This window comes from Stegostoma tigrinum, chromosome 22, assembly GCF_030684315.1.
Source record: "Stegostoma tigrinum isolate sSteTig4 chromosome 22, sSteTig4.hap1, whole genome shotgun sequence".
In the NCBI taxonomy this organism is placed as follows: Eukaryota; Metazoa; Chordata; class Chondrichthyes; order Orectolobiformes; family Stegostomatidae; genus Stegostoma; species Stegostoma tigrinum.
The window spans coordinates 36,815,119-36,833,336 of record NC_081375.1 but is presented as its reverse complement, the minus strand read 5'-3'; the positions used below and the strand labels follow the sequence as shown (position 1 = coordinate 36,833,336).

General features: G+C 40.5%; 1 protein-coding gene across 4 annotated transcripts in view; it reads right to left on the bottom strand.

Moving 5' to 3' along the window:
* The window catches only part of llgl2 (LLGL scribble cell polarity complex component 2), an 88,446-nt gene that overhangs the window by 44,399 nt on the left and 25,829 nt on the right, over nt 1-18,218 (bottom strand). For 3 of the 4 annotated variants that reach the window (XM_048555461.2, XM_048555460.2, XM_048555463.2), the window contains 2 exons: nt 3,098-3,227; nt 781-878 (listed from right to left, as the gene is read on the bottom strand). In XM_048555461.2, coding sequence (XP_048411418.1) covers nt 781-878; nt 3,098-3,172 — 173 coding nt within the window. In that variant the 5' untranslated portion in view covers nt 3,173-3,227. Of the gene's footprint in view, nt 1-780; nt 879-3,097; nt 3,228-7,498; nt 7,623-18,218 lie in introns of all 4 variants that reach the window. The other variant, XM_059653775.1, reaches the window with a different exon arrangement.

The window sequence follows — 18,218 nt, the reverse complement described above, 5'->3', positions numbered from 1 at the left end:
CTCCCTGTCCAGACAGTGAATTTCATATGCCAATAGATCTCGGCATTTCAAAAACTCCTTCTTAGATTTGTTCAAGATCTGATTTTTACAAAAATACCATCAGTCAAGGCCAACAGACAGTTTAACTGCAACATGTTGGAGACAAGTGAGAGAGTGTGGTAAATGTATGTAGCTGATAAAGTTTCACTTCACCGGCATTGAGCACCATACACTAGAAACAATGGAGAACAATCTTTCTGATGATTTCAGTCAAGATATAAACAAAGATGATGCGATCTACAACTTTGCAATTTAACCAAGTCAGCGAGAACTTTCCTGTGCCTAAATAATTTAAAAGTTTCTTCAAAATACAAGTATTTTTGTTGTTAATTACTGTACATTATTCAGGTTTGTCAGTAGCATGCAGACTGAAAGTGATAAAAGTGGGGAAAAATTCTTGTGAACCGGAAGCTCCTGAGCCCCATTTCTTCAGTTACATCTCTCAGCACTTATCAGAAATCGCCGAACTCTCATCAGTAAGTTCTTCTGCAATCTAGAACCTGAAGTTAAGATTCACTTCCCGTACATATTTCACATCATATGCAAACTGTCTAGCACAAGCCAGGATCACTGGAGAAATTAGTGGAGCTAAGTAGAAGTTGAAATCGGAAAAGCTTCTTGGATTGCAGTGAAGAAAGATCCTCCAACTATCTTCACCAGCCAGCAAGGGACCTTTACTTGCAGGTGTAAGTTGAGGAAAACCAAAAAGGCACAATTTCTAATTGCACTTGAAAAAGATACATCTTGAAGGCCCCTGAACGGCTTCCAATGGCCATGAGCTGGAGACTTGAACAGTAAGCAAGAGCACTGGGCTGATGTGGAAATCCGTGCTCCACAGTCTGGGATGAAAAATAACAAGTTGAGAATAGTTACACAAATCAGGTTGGAACGTTTAAGAAAATTTCACATGATAGCGAACGACATTCTGAACAGATGTTAGCCAATCCTACCACAGACTACGAACAGACAGTATTAGGCCTACAATTTAAAGTAGCACCACTGGCAATCTTGTTACATAGCATTGTACTTGTTATCAAATTTCAGAAATAGCTGAAATAAAACAAAACAGCAGATTCTGCAAATCTGAAACAAGCGACTAAGTGACTTTTGACTGACTTTTTGTCAAAGAAATAACTATTTGTTCAGTGCCTGGAATTGAAAAGCAAATCTTCCATGTCTCAAATAGACATTACTTAAGTAGTACTGTGTACAACATTCCACTCTTGGAAGTTTACTGAGCACAGACAGCCTCAAAAGTTGATAGGGTTGTAAAGAAGGCATATGGTGTGCTGGCTTTCATTGGCAGGGGAATTGAGTTTAAAGATCTGTGAGGTTATGCTGCAACTCTATATTAAAAAAAACACAACTTTGGTTAGATCACACTTGGAATATTGTGTTCAGTTCTGGCTACCTCATTGTAGAGAATGTGGAAGCGTTTGAGAAGGTGCAGAGGAGACTAACTAGGATGTTACCTAGACTGGACGGCAGATCTTATGAGAAAAGGTTGAGGGAGCTAGGGCTTTTATCATTGGACCGAAGGATGAGAGGTGACTGGATAGTGGTTCACAAGAGGAGAAGCATAGATAGAGTGGACAGTCAGAGACTTTTTCCCAGGGCAGAAATGACCATTATGAGGGGACATACTTTTAAGACGACTGGAGGAAGGTGTTGGGAAGGTGTCAGACGTAGGTTCAACAGAATGGTGGGCGTATGGAATGCGCTGCCGACAGCAGTAGCGGAGTCAGACACTTGAGACTTTTAAGCAACTCTTGGATAGGCACATGGAGGATACTAAAATGTCAGGTACGCAGGGTAGATTCATCTTAGTAGGGTAATAGGTTGGTACAACATGGTGGGCTAAGAGGGCCTGTACTGTATTGTTCAAAGCAAGCCATGAGCATGATGTGTTAAGCATTTAGAAAAAGAGATGGAGACTGATTAATGAGTTTTAAAAATAAAGTTAGCAGATGGTGTGTATTTAGGAAGCAATGGGAGGCTGTCGACATTGGCAAGCCAAATAGAAAAACCATACTATTCAAACAGATATACTGAAGAATGCTGTAATAGAGGAATCTGCCCATTCTTACTGATGGACCCAAATGGTAGTAGGCACTCATTGGAGAGGCAACATGAGGACAGGAAGAGCTTTTTGTGGTGGCAGTTAACTTGAACACAAGAAACCGAACAGGAGCAAAGTTAAAAAAAAACACGAAGAAAATCTTTCTGGAGCTTTGACTTTCAGTCCAATCTCAGTTGGTTTGGTGGCAGATCACAGGCTCAGTCATGATTTAAGTTCCAGCCCAGAGTCTGAACACCTCATTTCAGCAAACTATTCAGTGCTGCAATGTGCATTCTACTGTAGAGGGACTTCTTTGGAATGCAATGTTGCACATATTCAGTTGTGTTATCTAATGAGCACAAAGGTGTTCTACCACTGCTGCTCACAGCACCACGACGCAGGTTAAATTCCAGCCTTGGACAATTGTCTGTGTTGGAGTTGCACACCCTCCCCACGTTTGAGTGGATTTCCTCCGGGTCCTCTAGTTTCCTCCCACAGTCCAAAGTAGTGCAAGTTACATGGAATGGCCATGCTGATTTGCCTGCAGCATTCAGGAATACGTTGGTTAGGTGGATTAGCCATGGGAAATGCAGGGCTTCCTTGGGACAGATTAGGGGGACAAGTCTGGGTGGGATGCTCTTTGGTGAGTCCGTATGGATTTGTTGGGCTGAATGGCTTGTTTCATTGAATTCACAGAATCCCGACAGCGAGCAATGAATTTATTTCTCAAATAGGACTACACAGATAATCTGGCCATTTATCCCTTAGATGCCTGCTGATATGTTGTTGCTTTTCTCTATCCACTGACACCCAACAGAATGAGTACTATGGCAACAGACCTGGGCTTAGCTCTTAGAGTAACAGATTGCTAACAGGCTAGGCTCTCAATAAACAGCCAGTTAAGCACATTACCAGCAATTGGCCAAACCCAAAAAGGAATAGGGCCCAAATCCAAAACAGCAGATCAGACAGTCAGAAGAATTAGAGCAGCTAACTAACCTTGTTAAATTGGAACAGGTCCTGTTTGATGCGCTCTCGGTTCAGCTCATGCCCATGTCTTCGGAATCTCTTCATTGTTCTGGTTCAGTGGAGGGGAGGCAGCTTCAGTATAGTTAACAATTGTTTGTTTCTACAAGGGGAAAAAATGACAGATGTTCAGAGAGCCTCCTTCCCTTCCATCTATCCCTGGTAACAGATATTCTTAGCTGCACCAAACCCTACATAGATAGCAGATCATCCAATATGTTCTTCATCATACACTGACTACCAAGATGACATCATTATTTAGCTGACACTCAGTCAGCAATTATTAACCCAGCTCCATGTTTACAGAAACACACTTCAAACATAGTGCCTCTAATTCTCTTATCTCACATGGTACATCTGATATGCAGTACAATTAGTTACCAACACAACCAACCATGTGTTATTTACTGATCTCTTTAGTGATTATCATTTCCCCACTGACTCTTGATGTCTTAAAAAAAAAGTGTTGACCCACGAGATGGCTCTGGGCCACAGGCAGTAGTCGGTGTGCCAAAGACTGCTTATGCACCATGAGCCTTAGCAATGGTCAGAAGAGGTCCTCGTCTGTAATTCAGCACAACCAGTCAGGACTCAAAAAACAAAATTTCATTCTAGTGACAGAACTGACTTACTCAACCAAATTGCTGCTCTCTTGGGAAGGTTTGTCCATTTTTGTTCCATATACATCAGCTACATTCCCCGATAGTCAATACATTTATTGACACTATTTAGAACTTGAAAAGGGCAATATGAACAACTCAATCTGGGGCAAAGTCCTGCAGTCATGCTCAATTGCTACATATACCACTTTCCTTGCAGGATCACTCATGGGACCAAGAACAAGAATCCAGTTTTCCTTCCCACTTCATAGAGCAGAAAGGCCTGTTGTAGAACTCATTCACTATCTTAGCCTTAACTTGTATAGGTACACCAGTTTGCAAGACCTGCTTCTCATGATGAAAATAAAATGTGAGGCTGGACGAACACAGCAGGCCAAGCAGCATCTCAGGAGCACAAAAGCTGACATTTCGGGCCTGGACCCTTCATCAGAGCACGAAACGTCAGCTTTTGTGCTCCTGAGATGCTGCTTGGCCTGCTGTGTTCGTCCAGCCTCACATTTTATTATCTTGGAGTCTCCAGCATCTGCAGTTCCCATTATCTCTCATGATGAAAGGTTGCTTTCGCAAATCATCCCAACAATGCTTGCAATTACTGGGCCTGCATGTGGGAAAAAGAAACCCAATCACTGGTCTAAATTAGAAGAAGTCTTTTGTAGTTAAGAACCATTGATTACATGCTTGCAACTAATTATAGGTTGTTTAGATGATTTTTGTTACAGACTTGGAGTATCATCACTCTTCCAAGATCCCAAGCTGTTAGGTTCTCAAGTCTGTATGACACCATGACGAGCAGTTCTTGTGTCACTACTTAGCATTTGATCTTTTCAGACTAATAACATTTGTATCCAGCTGACTCATTTCAGGGACTTACATTCCTAACCCGTTAAATTAAATGCCACCAACTGACCTGGAAAAGAAAAGCAGTATTTACTTAAGGCACAAAAGGTTAGTAGAAATCACAGTTGGAAACAGACACAGGAACAACCAGGCAATCCAGGAGTGGTGAACCTATTCAATGCTGCTGGGGATGAGACCAGTCAATCCACAAATGAGGCCAACTTGTTAGAGGGAAGGTGAACAAGGTATAAATGAGAAAATCCCTAATTCCTGCCACCAAAAACAGAATGGCATGAACATTAGGCCAAAAAGGGGGCAGCGTGGACCATGAGCAACTGTTCCTGACAACTGTAGCCAGCTTTAATTTAGTCCCCAGAAGATGTCAGATGGTATCTGAATTTAACTTAGGCTGAGTAGTTGAAATTTATGTAATACTGGAGGCATTAAACACATTCTTGCTTTCTGCCTCTGATCACGAGCACAAAGCACTCCCCCTATTTCCAAAATACAACTAAGTTTAAACTTGCATTGCTGCTCACTGCCATCACTACATAAATGTATAGTATACACTAAAATCACCAAAACACTCCCCTGGTGCTGAGAAAGCACTTCATTAGCTCCAGCTGTGTTGGCAGCCAAATATATCTTACGAAATGGTATGTGCAATGATAGAGAGATGATCTCATGTCCATTGCACAGAGGTAGAATTATCAGAGATTATGGCTAAATTTAAGCATGATTGATGTCAGACCAGAAGTGTCTGATATATTGGGCAATTGACATCTGGGAAAGAGACAGACAATGTTAGATTCAGTGGAATTTCACACACTGTAGTGTTTCCAGCTTCTGAGTTGCAAAATTTTCTTTGAAAATACTATTGAGCCCAGGGAATTTGTATTTACTCAGTGGTTGGAGAGAGTGTTCACTGCAGAATTAAACCAAAATATGCCTAATTCAAGAGCCAGAGTGATCATTAATACTTTTACACAGAAAAAATCCTGTTTCAGGTTCTTACAACTATGAACTGGCAAGTTGTGTTGAAGTAGAATTCTTTTTAATGCTTTTGAATATGCTGTACAGTAAAGGGTCATGTTCAGACGCAAGAGTGATTGGACTAGTTTCTGTATGCTGCTATAGTGCTTCGGGACTTGGGCAACGAGGATGCAGGACAAGGAGACACGAACAATTCTCACTAGTCTACTACACCTCATGAGGCTCTTCTCCACAGATCCAGTTTCTTATCCTCATCTGTCAAGGACTTATATCTTGAACTACAGAACGCAGGATCAGAAAGATGTAGGCCATTCAACTCCTTTGGCCTGGTCTACTAAATAAGACAAGATTATAAGATTTGTTAGAATTCTTTGGAGGTGGGAATGAGCTGGCTAGATAAAAGCAGAGCCTGTGGACGTGAATTGTTTAGATTTCCAGGGCCTGGGTGACAAGGTTCTGCCCAGGAGGCTGCTAAATAAGCTACGGCCACATGACACAGGTTTGCCTCATAGGCAGAAGGGAGGCAGAGGGGATAGAGAGATAATAAGGTGTGGAGATGGATGAACACGAACACAAACAGGCCAAGCAGCATTGTAGCAACTAGCAGCACAAAAGCTGACGTTTCGGGCCTATAGAACTGTCTTTTTCTACAAAAAAAATGGCAGCTAGTAACTAGGAGTTCTGCAGGGGGCAGTGTCAGGACCACAACTATTTATATTAAACAAGCTTAATCAAAGAAGAGGACATTATTGCTAAATTTGCAGATGATACAAAGATAGGTAGGAGGGACAGATAGTGTAGAGGTAGCAGAAGAACTTGGACAGGCTAGAAGAGTGGGTAAAAGGGGGGACACATTGAATGCATGTGGAAAAAAAAGAGGATATGCATTTTGGTAGGACGAAGAGGCGCACAGATTTGCTCAACTGGGAAATACTTCAGCGACACTTGGGAGTCCTAGTTCAAGATTCTCAAAGTTAGCATGGAGATTCAGTTGAATATTTGGGAAGCAAATGCAAAACATTAGCATTCATTTCAAGAGGGCCAGAATCCAAGAGCAGAGATGTACTGCAGCAGCTGTGTAAGGCTCTGCAGAGACCAGACTGAATTTGAGCAGTTTTGGGCCCTGTATCCAAGGGAAAATTGGCTGCCGTTGGAGGGGGTCCAGAGGTGGGTTACAAGAACAATCCTGGGGATGAAGGGCTTAAGATGAGTAACAGTTGATGACTTAGGAAGGATGAGGAGCATCAGACTGTAACTTTGAACAGAGGTTTGGATAGAGTGGATACGGAGAAGCTGTTTCTATTATTAGAAGAGACTTGGACCCAAAAGGCACAGCCTCAAAAAGGTGAAAGGTCAACCCTATAGAAGTGAGCTGAGGAGGAATTTCTTTGGCCAGCAAATTCATAGCCTTCACAGCCTTCTGCTACAAAGTCACTGACTATATTTAAGACAGAACAGTTCAGAATGTGTTTAAAAATATGATCAGTCATGATTGACTGGCAAAACAAACTCAATGGGCTGATTGGCCTAATCCTGCTCCTACGTCTTATGGCTGATTAATTGTGGCCTTCATTCCACTTTGCTGTCTGCCCTCACCCCATCCAGGAAGCCTAGACTCCCTTGTCTCAAAAACCCATTCCAAAATTCAATGTGGACAAGGTTAATGGGGATTTTCAAAAAGCTCTCAACAAAAAGAGATTTTTGCACAAGTTTAACAGGATTGGAGGTATACATTTTCATGAGTTGTGAACAGCTCTTTCCCACCAAATCATTATGTACAGGCTCCATTACATGCTATTATTTAAGCGTTTCCAAAACAATTAGCTGAGAGTGAATTGGAAACTTAACCACAGAAATCAGTGAAATTTGCAGTATTACTCATAACAGCTACTTTCAAATCAACTTTTTCAGTATAATTACACACCTTGGGAGTAGGTGGAAATTGAACTTGGGCCTCCAAGCTCAGTAGGGAACACTACCACGATGCCAAAAAGAATCCTTGGATCAAATCCCACGTTCCAGTTCTTGATCCAATGCTTCACAATCACCTACGTATACCCAAACAAACACCTTTCAAATCAAGAGGGTTTCTGCTTTTACCAACCATTCAAAAAGTTTCAGATTCCCAGCATTTAACTTCATTACATTAATGTGTGTTTAACAGTCTATCATTCTATACTACTGAACAAATAACACATGACTTAACATCTAGTTATTTCATGGCACATGCAGCTTGATGCAAGTGGGAGTTAATTGAAAATTCAGTCTAGTTCTTTGTCAGTGGGGCTGGGAGATTTCAACAAAACATTCTTTAAACAGACATTTTAAAGACAGCATGTTCAGAACCTCGGATTAGAAAATCCATGTTCCACTTCAAGTTGGGCCATGGAATCCTTCAGAAGTCAGTAGCAGGGACTATTTAAATATTCCATCTAAAAAGAAGATAGAGCTCCAACTTTGAGTCAACTGTGACATGATTTTTTTAAAAAAAGTCATCCACTGGTTGGTGTCAAGAGCAAGTACGTTTAACATTTTAAAAATCAAACAATGGAACCTGGCATAAGCTTTCTAGAATCAGATTGCTGATGGTACCAAAGAAGCCATTCAATCCATCACGCACATGCCTAAACCAATTAGCTAGTCCATTTCTGAAGGGTCCAGGCCCAAAACATGTCTTCCTGCTCGGCCTGCTGTGTTCATCCAGCTCTACGCCTTGTTATCTCAGTTAGTCCCATTTACTCGCTTAAAAAGGTAGTCCAAGTTCTCTTCTGATAATTATCCTATTTCCTTTTGAAAGTCATAGTTCAATCTGTCACCACCATATACCAGCAGCATATTCCAGACCTTAACAGCTTATCTCTGACAATTTTCATGTTCTGTTGGCAGTTACCCTGAAAACAAAGCATCTAGTGCTCAATCCTTCTACCATTTACAGGGCAAGAAATTCTTCCAATCTGTCTACGCCCCTTGTGATTTTGTATCTGCCAAAAATTTTCTTCAACCTTTATCCAAACCAGAGAACTCCAGCTACTCCTATCTATCCACAATACTGAAATTCATTTTCCTTGGAACCATTTGAATGAATAGGGTTTGAACCGTTTTCTGATGCTTAATTCCACTACTCAACATTTATATAGCTGCGATCCTACTATTCACACTCTCTACTCATGCGCTCTTTTCTTCCAGTAACACTACTTTGCCCTACAAAAGCTTTTGACTCCTCTCCTCTCCATATCAAGGCAGAGCAAATATTCAGACTGACAAATCAAGGCAGGGATCTCCTGGGTGCTTTAACGATACAGCTGAATATATGGCATTCATTTCAGGCAAGATGAACAAACAGAAAATGAAAAGGTATAGTTGGGGAATTCCAGAGCTTTAAGCACAGGAAACTAACTAGGCAGTCACACTGTGGCTATGCAAGGGGCTAGAAATTAAAGAGTACATAGATTGGAGGGTTGCAAGCTGCAGAGTACTAAAAGATAGGGAGGGCAAGGCCACTGAAAATAAAGACAAGGAAGAAATTTTACAACTGGAGCCAGCCAAACAAGTCAAAAGAACATCAGGTTGATGGATAAATAGGATTTGATTTAAGTTAAAACACAGGCAGTGCTTTATAGCCTCAGGTTTACAGAGGTTGGTTGGCGGAAAAAGAAAGAGAGAGAGAGGAAAAAAAGCAAGGCACTTAGCTAAGAGGGGACTGGAACACAAAAAGGTGTAAATTCTCATACGTTCACTGCTTTCCTTTCTTAGCTTCTGCAATGAAGGATTTCAAGCTCATTTATCTCAAAGCAGCTTCCTTTTTCAAATCATTCCTCTCCCTTCATAATCAATTATTCTTTGACCTTGGTGATCTCACCTGGCCTCAACTCTCCTCATATCAACCAGGGAGGGGGGGGTTGATCTCTGATCACTTCCTTGCTTTGTTCTTGAAAAAAGGTCTATGTTTACTCCTGGAAAACACTAATTCACTTCCAAAATTTGTACATCTACTTCTGACTTTCCATTCACAGTCACGCGGCTGCAACTGTCAGTTACTCCACTCAACCACATTGTCTTTCATGCTTAGTTTATCACTACATCCTCACAACCTAGCATGACCCTCAAATCTACTCTCAAGTAGAAAGGGACAAGCTTGAATGTTTGTTGCAAACAGTTTAATCATTCATAACCTGCCTTTTTCAGTTAGATCTCACTCTTGGATTCACCAAGTTGCATTCATGAGTATTTATTGCACAAACATGCAATATTCTGCCTTCCACTGATGCTGCCATTACTATGCAGAGTTTGGGCTTGCAAGTTGTCTGATTAAGGCTCATGTTGATCCTTCAAACAGACAGACGATTTAAGCTTTCATTTAAGAGCAGCACAGGATATGAAAGTTAGTCTGCCCTCTCAGCAGGATGTCAAGAAGTCCCCTGACATCATTCAAGGTGGTGCTGGGGAATCTTCCACTAGTAACGGAGCAGTTACTCCCTTCTACAAACACTGGCTGTTCCACCCCCCACATCATTTAGCTGCTGTGCACTGACTAACTGCTTTTCTCCCTCCACCATAATGCAGTGATTCTACGACCTTTTATATGGCTGCATAACAATGAGGCATCCGGAGGGTATAAAAAAGCGTTATGGAAATTAAAGTTCTCTTGTCATGTAATAACTTGCATTTGTATTCAAAAACATCCCAAGGCACCCCAAAGGAGTGATCAGATTTAATAAACCTCCAACTGTTGTCACAGTTGAATTAGACTTTTAGATCTAAGCAAAAGAAAAAAAACTCCTTTTAGTATCACACTGTGCTTTGCACACTTGCTTCAAATTACAAGCTTATTACCAAAGCGATTTTCCTGATATACTTTTGAGTTTAGCACTAGACTGACTGAATATCAGTAATACCAGAACAGGATCAGCAATGTTATACTGAGAAAGGGGCCTGTAAGGCAGACCCATGCAACCAAAACGATATGTGAACCTCAACCAAGTAATATTGAGTTTGTACATGGTCAGATCCAGAGTCAGAAATGTATAAAATTCACTTTTCATGGGAGTGGAGTGAATAGAATGAAACTTTCCAGAAGTTAGTAACTAGTGGACACCAATTTCAATGGCAAAAGAATCAGACACAAGGGTTAAAAAAAATGCAGATGGTGTAAAGACCATATTGTTTTACACAATTTTAGTCCCTGATGAAAAGGCTTGTTTGAAAACAAAAATGATTGTGCAACTAACTGCTGTACTTAAAAAGAAAGTTAGTGAAACATACTTGAATTTGCCATTACACTGTCCCTTTACTCAAGCAGTATAGGAGATTGTAGACAGAGAGCATTCAAAGTAGCATTTGCTGGCAACAAGTAGCTGATTGGTTCATGAACTAGTGACTAGTTTAGAATGAAGAGGGCCAGTATGACACTAACTAGATGGATTAGCTGTTGGAAAAAACTGAGCAGCTTGCACAGGAGAATGGCACTGCAGATGCTTCCAGAAACCTGGAAGTGTAGATGGTGTGGCTCTCTCAAAAACAAAGCCAGTCAAACGTCATTTTCTTTTCCTTCAATTGCCATAAACTATTTTCTTTAAAATCAATAAAAAAAAAGAAACTTTGCAGCTAAACCAACAAATCGTCTGTGCCTCCTACAAAGAGGTGACAAGGACCTGGAGAAGGAGGGACAGTTTGAAGAACAGCAAGTCCTGGCAAGCAAAAAGAATCATCTCAACAAAAGCTGCAGACTGGGCCCATTGAATAGGTTCAATATTTTCCTTCACATACATAACACCAATGTTTTATTTTTCAAAAAATAAAGAAGTGCACACGTGTAGTGGAGTTGTGTTGGTAGTTCATCAATTCTACACACAAGTAAACTATTTGCAAACGATAGTAGTTCTTAAGTATGTAACTGGGTCTGTGTTTTCCAGTCAAGAGTCTCGGGCACAACTTGGGGAAATTGTGCATACTGGAATAAAATACTTAAAACATAAGTGATTCTCAATAATTGGGACTAGATTTTACCACATTGAATCGTGACAATTGGGGGTTATTATCTCCTCAATTATGATTTTCTAGAAAGGGTGCTGCTTGAAGAGGGCAGGAAGAGGGACGAACTTCGAAAAGGAATTGAACGCCTACTTGGAAAACAAATTTTACCCCATTTTGGGGCAATAGCAGGGGAGTAGGATGAAGTTAGATAGCTTTCAGGAAGTCACTTCAGGAACTCCTCCCATTCTACATCTCAGTCATTTGGATTCTTTCTTCAGAAAGAAGTGAACTACTATCTCACAGTTTAGTGCTTGGTTCAGAGGCTTGACAGCAAAATGTCTCGAACAACTTGGCCAAACCAGACTGGGAAACGGACATTGCTCAGCTGGCTACTCTTTCAAGAGGTCAAATTTCCACCCTCAACCTGGTAAACCAAGGATTCTGTCAACCAACCAGTTACTACCATTTTTAGTTTATGATAGAGGGTACATAAACCAGTTAAAAAAGCCTGATCAGTCACAAGACTTAAGCATGCTGGCTAATAAACCATGAAGTAGCAGATTAAACATCAAGACCATTGTTCCATCATTAATGACAATATACCAAATAATGATCCAACTAATTATTTAAAATCCTTTTGAAACATTTAAAAGCATATCCAATCATTGGGGAATATAATATCAGTTTCCACAAATTTAAAAAAAAGAGTCGCATGTAGAATAAGAACACAAGCTACTGAAGCTGTTTCTTCACCTAAATCCCTGTGTTAGGGCCTCACTTCCTCATTTAACCCCATTCCCCTATTGGGGAAACAGTTCAGATTCTCACTTCTACATATAGGGCAGGCATTCCTCTCATTTGCTTCTGTCACATTTTCCTGGGGCTTTTTTGGGCACTTAAGGGCAAACTGCTTCAAAAAAAACCTCAGGTTTCAGTAATTTCCAAGAAAACAATTTAAAAGGAGATCATGGACTGCTGATCTGAAGGATACTTGTGAAAGACTAAATCTAGTATGATAAAGTTGGTACAAATAATGTATGAAACCATTATTCTACTATCAATATTGCATACATTCAGAGCTGGGACATGTTCTGTAAAGATATGGATGAATCCCCAGAAAACAATAGCTACAGTTAAAATTCAGAGCTGAACACATTTTAAATAGAAGAGCGACTACAGGATCTAGATAGTAAACACATCACCTCCTGGCAGTAATTCAGAGTTCATTTGTCATGCTCACTTGGTGATTGGGAAAGCTGTCAGCTCACTGGAGAACATGTCAAAAGATCAGTTCCAACGTCTGGGTTTCAGCCAAAGATTAACTTCGCTCCAAATTACTTTATAAAAAAGAAATGCCACGACCAAGACATTTCCTTCACCAAACAAAAATGCCCACAAACTAGGAAAACAACTCTGATCCCAGTTCAGTATGAACAGTCCTCCCAATATGTACAATTGCTCAGGCTACTGTGCAAATGACGCTCAAGCAGCCTCTAAAAGCTATACAGTGCCAAGTCTAATACCATAAGTTGCTTAGCCAAACCACAACCACTGTCACTGGTCTCAAACAGTAGGTTTCAAGGACAGCTGCATAACATTAAACTTACAGCCTACTTTTATTTCATCCTTAGTGGCTTTCAAGGACTTTCTATACTGCTGCTCATATGTTAGCAGAATCATTTTAGTCCAGTTTTCGGTTTAGTGACAGCTATTCACCCAAATCAGAGGATCACAGCAGGCAGACTGTAGAGCTGAGGTAGTATTGCATTTTGGAAGGAGCTATCTATTTTCAATGACATGAAAACAAAGCTTTGGCGGTCTCATTTTAGGAGGGATCTTGTTGAGCCTTCAACCAACGCCAAAACAATTCAACTGGAAAGTCTAGGTGCTACTTGAAGGACCTTTGTAGCAAAGTGGCAACAGCAGTCTACAAAACATCCTTTGGCTGCTCAAACTGGTTTAAATTAGATATTCATTATCTTGACACCAGCATCACTAAACAGTAGTATTCAGCCAATTGAGAATAAAACAATTACTCCAAGAATAGTGCATCTAATGTCATTATATTAATTTTTCAAAGACAAGAGAGTTTCATGAACAAGGAACTTTGACATGCAACATTCATTTACCATGGACTACAATAAAGGAGAAATCGAACAAGGTTTACACCAGTAAAACTAGCAAACCAAGTCAAAAGCTTGTGTAGTACCAATAAACAATACTTCTCTAATCATGTTCTTGCTCAAGGGTGCTTACTCCAATTTCAGATACAATAGCAGGAGTACAGCCATTAAATATTACATCAGTCATGGATAGAAAACAAATCCTGTCTCCATTTCAATGCATAAAATAGTGTATACTTCAGTTAGGTGTGAAGGCAGAGATAAAGGTCAATTTCTTTAAAATTTAGGACTAGAACTTGAACCGATTTCCTCCCTTTTTACCAGCCCAGGGCACCAAACCCAGTTGTAGCATCGGGCCAAGCTATCTTAAGTGAACAATATTGATCATTTAAGTGCTAAATTTTTCCAGCAAACCTTGCTTAGACCTCGGTGTCAAGATCACTGCACTTTTCAAAATGCAAAGCATGCATGCCTTCTCTTCAGATCAATCTTAAGACAAACAATTCAGTGTCCCTATTAAATACCATTACGTTCTGCTCTGTATCAAAGAGAAAAGGTTATTCTTTCTTTAGAAGTGGATCAATACATCTCCCCAAAAAAAAAGGGTCAGTCACTCACCACAAAATTGTCCCCAATATACTTTCACAGGATTACTGCTTTCCTAAAAAGCCATTTCAAACCACAAGTCTGGAGTCATCACTCATTTGTTTTGAAAAGTTGTTGTAAACTATTTGTTAGCAGTTTTACTAAATTTGCTGACTGTTGTTTAATTGGGACCTCTTGCTCGCTAAAGGAGTTGAAAAAAGCCAAATAACTATTCTGCATTACAACCAGACATTAGACAGCCATATTTAGCTCCCAAACTCAAGAACCACACTGCATCAATACCAAACTGAGTTCACTTGCCCCAAATTGGTGGTAGTAGAAACTTAGCAGCTGGATTGACAAAATGAGCAGGTTTCCAAAATACAGTGAAAGCAATTTAACATAAACAATGATGTTCTAGCTTCAAGCCACAGAACACAGTGACTGCACAATACAGCTTCCATTAGCACTGTTCTACTTAATACCTTCAGTAACTAAACTTAGATACACTTCATATTAGTACCTGCAACTCCCTGAACAGCATGCCAAAAAAAAAAAATCAAGCAACAGCACAAAACCATCTAGACCAACAGACTAAAACACTTAAGTTTCAACTTCTCCTTTTAATGATGTCTGTGCTTTCCTGGGGGCAGACAGACCAGTATGCTCTGGAAAGGAGTCAAGTGGTACAGGCACAGGTGAGGAGAACTCCCGGGCCTGAATAAGGACACTTCGTGTATTTGTTTTCAGTACCAAGTCAATTCCAATCAGATCCAATGTGAGCAGAACCATCACATCTTAGATACACAAAACACAGCCTGCAATGGCTTTTCTTCACTGCAGTTACGCCTGCTGTTCCCAGAAGGATGTGACCTCTTATTTGGTTTATTTGTTATCTACTTGATGTCCCTCAGCAGCATCATCCATAAAATGTAGCTTGTTTCTACATGTAGAATTAGATACTAGCTCAATCTCATTGTTAAGTCACCCAACCTCCCTCCCTCCTCTCTAAACATGCTGTGCTCTGTGAACTGAAACATCTTCCAACCAAATATTGGGAGAGCCAAGCCAATTGCCTTTGTGCCCAAAACACAAAAGTCTCGTCCCAACTAAGTCTAAGTCTACCCAGCGACAGAGCGATTAAGACAGATTCAGATTAGACTATTTGCAAGCTTCTATTTAGGTGACTCCTTTAAATCACAAGCTGCCATATTCTTCTGAACTTCTGGTAAAAAGTTTTTAAAAAGGAATGAAATGTAAGTAACCTGCTGATTGCAACATACAAGCGTAACTGTTAACACTTAGTTTTACCCTGTGACAAGATTGATGGTTTAAAATAAAGTGATTTATATACAGCTTTTAAAATAAGAGTTACCCAAATTTTGCAGCTAATCAAGTACCTCAAGTATAACTATTACAGCTGATATACACAGGAGGCAACACACACTAAGCAAAGATCACCAAATGACCAATTCTCTCAGATTCCTTCCCACCTTTAAGGCACTATAAAAAACCTTTTAGTCATCTGACCAAATACCTTCTTACAGGTTATGAATTTATTGTTTCGTAATATTCCACTGAACGTTTGTTACATTAAAGCGGGACACAAGGCTTGGTGGTCAGCACTGCTGCCTCACAGCACCAGGGGTCTGGGTTCGATTCCACTCTCAGGCAACTCTATGAAGTTTGCATGTACTCCCATGTCCGTGTAGGTTTCCTCTGGGTCGCTTATTACCTCTCAATCCCAAGATATGCAAGTTAGGTCATTTGATTTTGATTTTGTCACATGTACTCAGGCATAAGAATTACAGGAGTACAGTGAAAAGTGTACAGTGTCACCGCACAAAGCACCAACTTAGGTACAAATACCTTGATACTGAATCTTAAGAACAAGGTAGAAAGAAAGAGTTAAACATTGCAGTATTAATAGTATAGCATAAAACATACAAAAGGTTAAAAACATGAAGCCTAAGAAGGTCTGCAATGATTAAGTAGAAAATAAAGAAATAAGGCTTTAAGTTGCAACATGACAATCTGTCTACCTTGAGTGCTTAACCATGGTGGGACCACACTTCCAGGAATCACCTCAAGGCTCATAGTGGCCATGTTAAATTGCCCAGCACGTCCAGGAATGTGCAGGCTAGGTGGATTAGCCATAGGAAATGCAGGATTACAGGGCTTCGATAGGAGTGTGGGATGTTCTTCAGAGGGCCGGTGTGGTTTCAATGGGCCAATTAGCCTGCCTCCACCCTACAGGGATTGTACAATTCTGGCAGCTGCATAAATTCTCCTTACTGATGAGACAGTAAGAACTGCAGATGCTGGAGAATCTGAGATAACAAGGTGTAGAAGTGGATGAACACAGCAGGCCAAGCAGAGGAGCAGGAAAGCTGACGTTTCGGGCCTAGACCCTTCTTCAGAAATGTCAATGTTCCTGCTTGGCCTGCTGTGTTAATCCAGCTCTGCACCTTGTTATCTCTATTACTAATTGCTGATGTTTGTTTCAGACTGAATGGGCATCAAGACTCTTAGAGAAACAATGTTATAGCCACCACCAATAAAAGTGAAGATTATGATGGCCCAGGGTTTATAGCAAGGATGAGTAGTTTGGTCTATTGGCGGAGTTCGAACCTTGCTCAAGGTCGAGCATTTACTTGTGTTCTGGCAATTTAAAGCAAGTTTTTAATCTTTTGACTCTCTCATGTGGTTTTAGTTAAACAATCTTTCAAATGAAGAGGAAGGGGCAGGGAACAACAGATGACCACAACAGTAAAAAAGGTCTCAAGTCAGAACTGATCACTGGTAGAGAAAACCAAACAAGTGAGATAGCAACAGGTAAAGTGGAAACTACAGACAAGAGGAAGGAATGACAGGGGCATCTCAAAAGCACAGAATTGGACTAAGATCAAGAAACAAAGCAAAGCAGCAAGGTCAGTGGCAGTGTGTGGCTGTGACATAAGCAGGCGACCATTATTTTAGGGCAGGATACAAGTGTCAAAGTCCTGGTTAAATCCAGAAGTTCAAAAACAAATTTCAGCGAACCTCACAGTACAAGTACAACTCACTAAACCAGTTCTGGGAAGTAAATCATTGCCAAAGTACACAAAGAATCATATTACTGAAACTAAAAAGGAGTGCATCTCCTCCCCGCCCACTATTCTGAACCTCTAATTGATTCAGTTACAAAAATTAAGTGCAGACAAGTAATTCACTGTACAATACTGGAGCAGTTATGATCAGATAGTGACACTAATGCAAAATACTGAAAATTTGACATAAGAACCAAATACTGGTCTGTCCCAGAGCAGCATCATCTAGATGCAGAAGAGGAAAGGAGGGTGCACAGGGATGAATGAAACAGGTAACACACCTCTAGTGGCAGATGAGGGGTCAAATTCAGATCTTCATAGTGGATTGTTACAAATGAATATATTAAACCAAGCTGCATGAGAGAAGAGAAAGTCTTGGGTACTGGTTCCATTAGGATTCCACACCACCTGTTTGTTTTAAACTACAAAGCATATTATGATGTTCATAAGAACTTCTGCACAGCACAGAAAAATCAGAGAAAGAGTTTGAGGCCAGCATATTACTTTATGTGGAGATGAGATCCCTCCTGCTTTGAATAAAAAGTGGACAGCAAAGCTCCCTGAACAAAGTCTCAAATAACAACCGAAAGAACTGCGGATACTGTAAACCAGGAACAAAAACAGAAGTTCCTGGAAAAGCTTAGCAGGTCTGGCAGCAGCTGTCAAGGAAGAAAAACAGTTAATGTTTTGGGTCCAGTGACCCTTCCTCAGAACTGGTGGTGGCTGGGAAGAGGTCAGTTTATTGGCAGAATAGTGGGGAGGGAGGGGTGAGGTAGCAAGTAAATGATAGGACAGAGCCTAAAAAAAAAGAGAAAAAGAGCAGTTGGACAGAAAGTTGATCATGATCAGGCTCAGACAGTGAATAGTTGTTCAT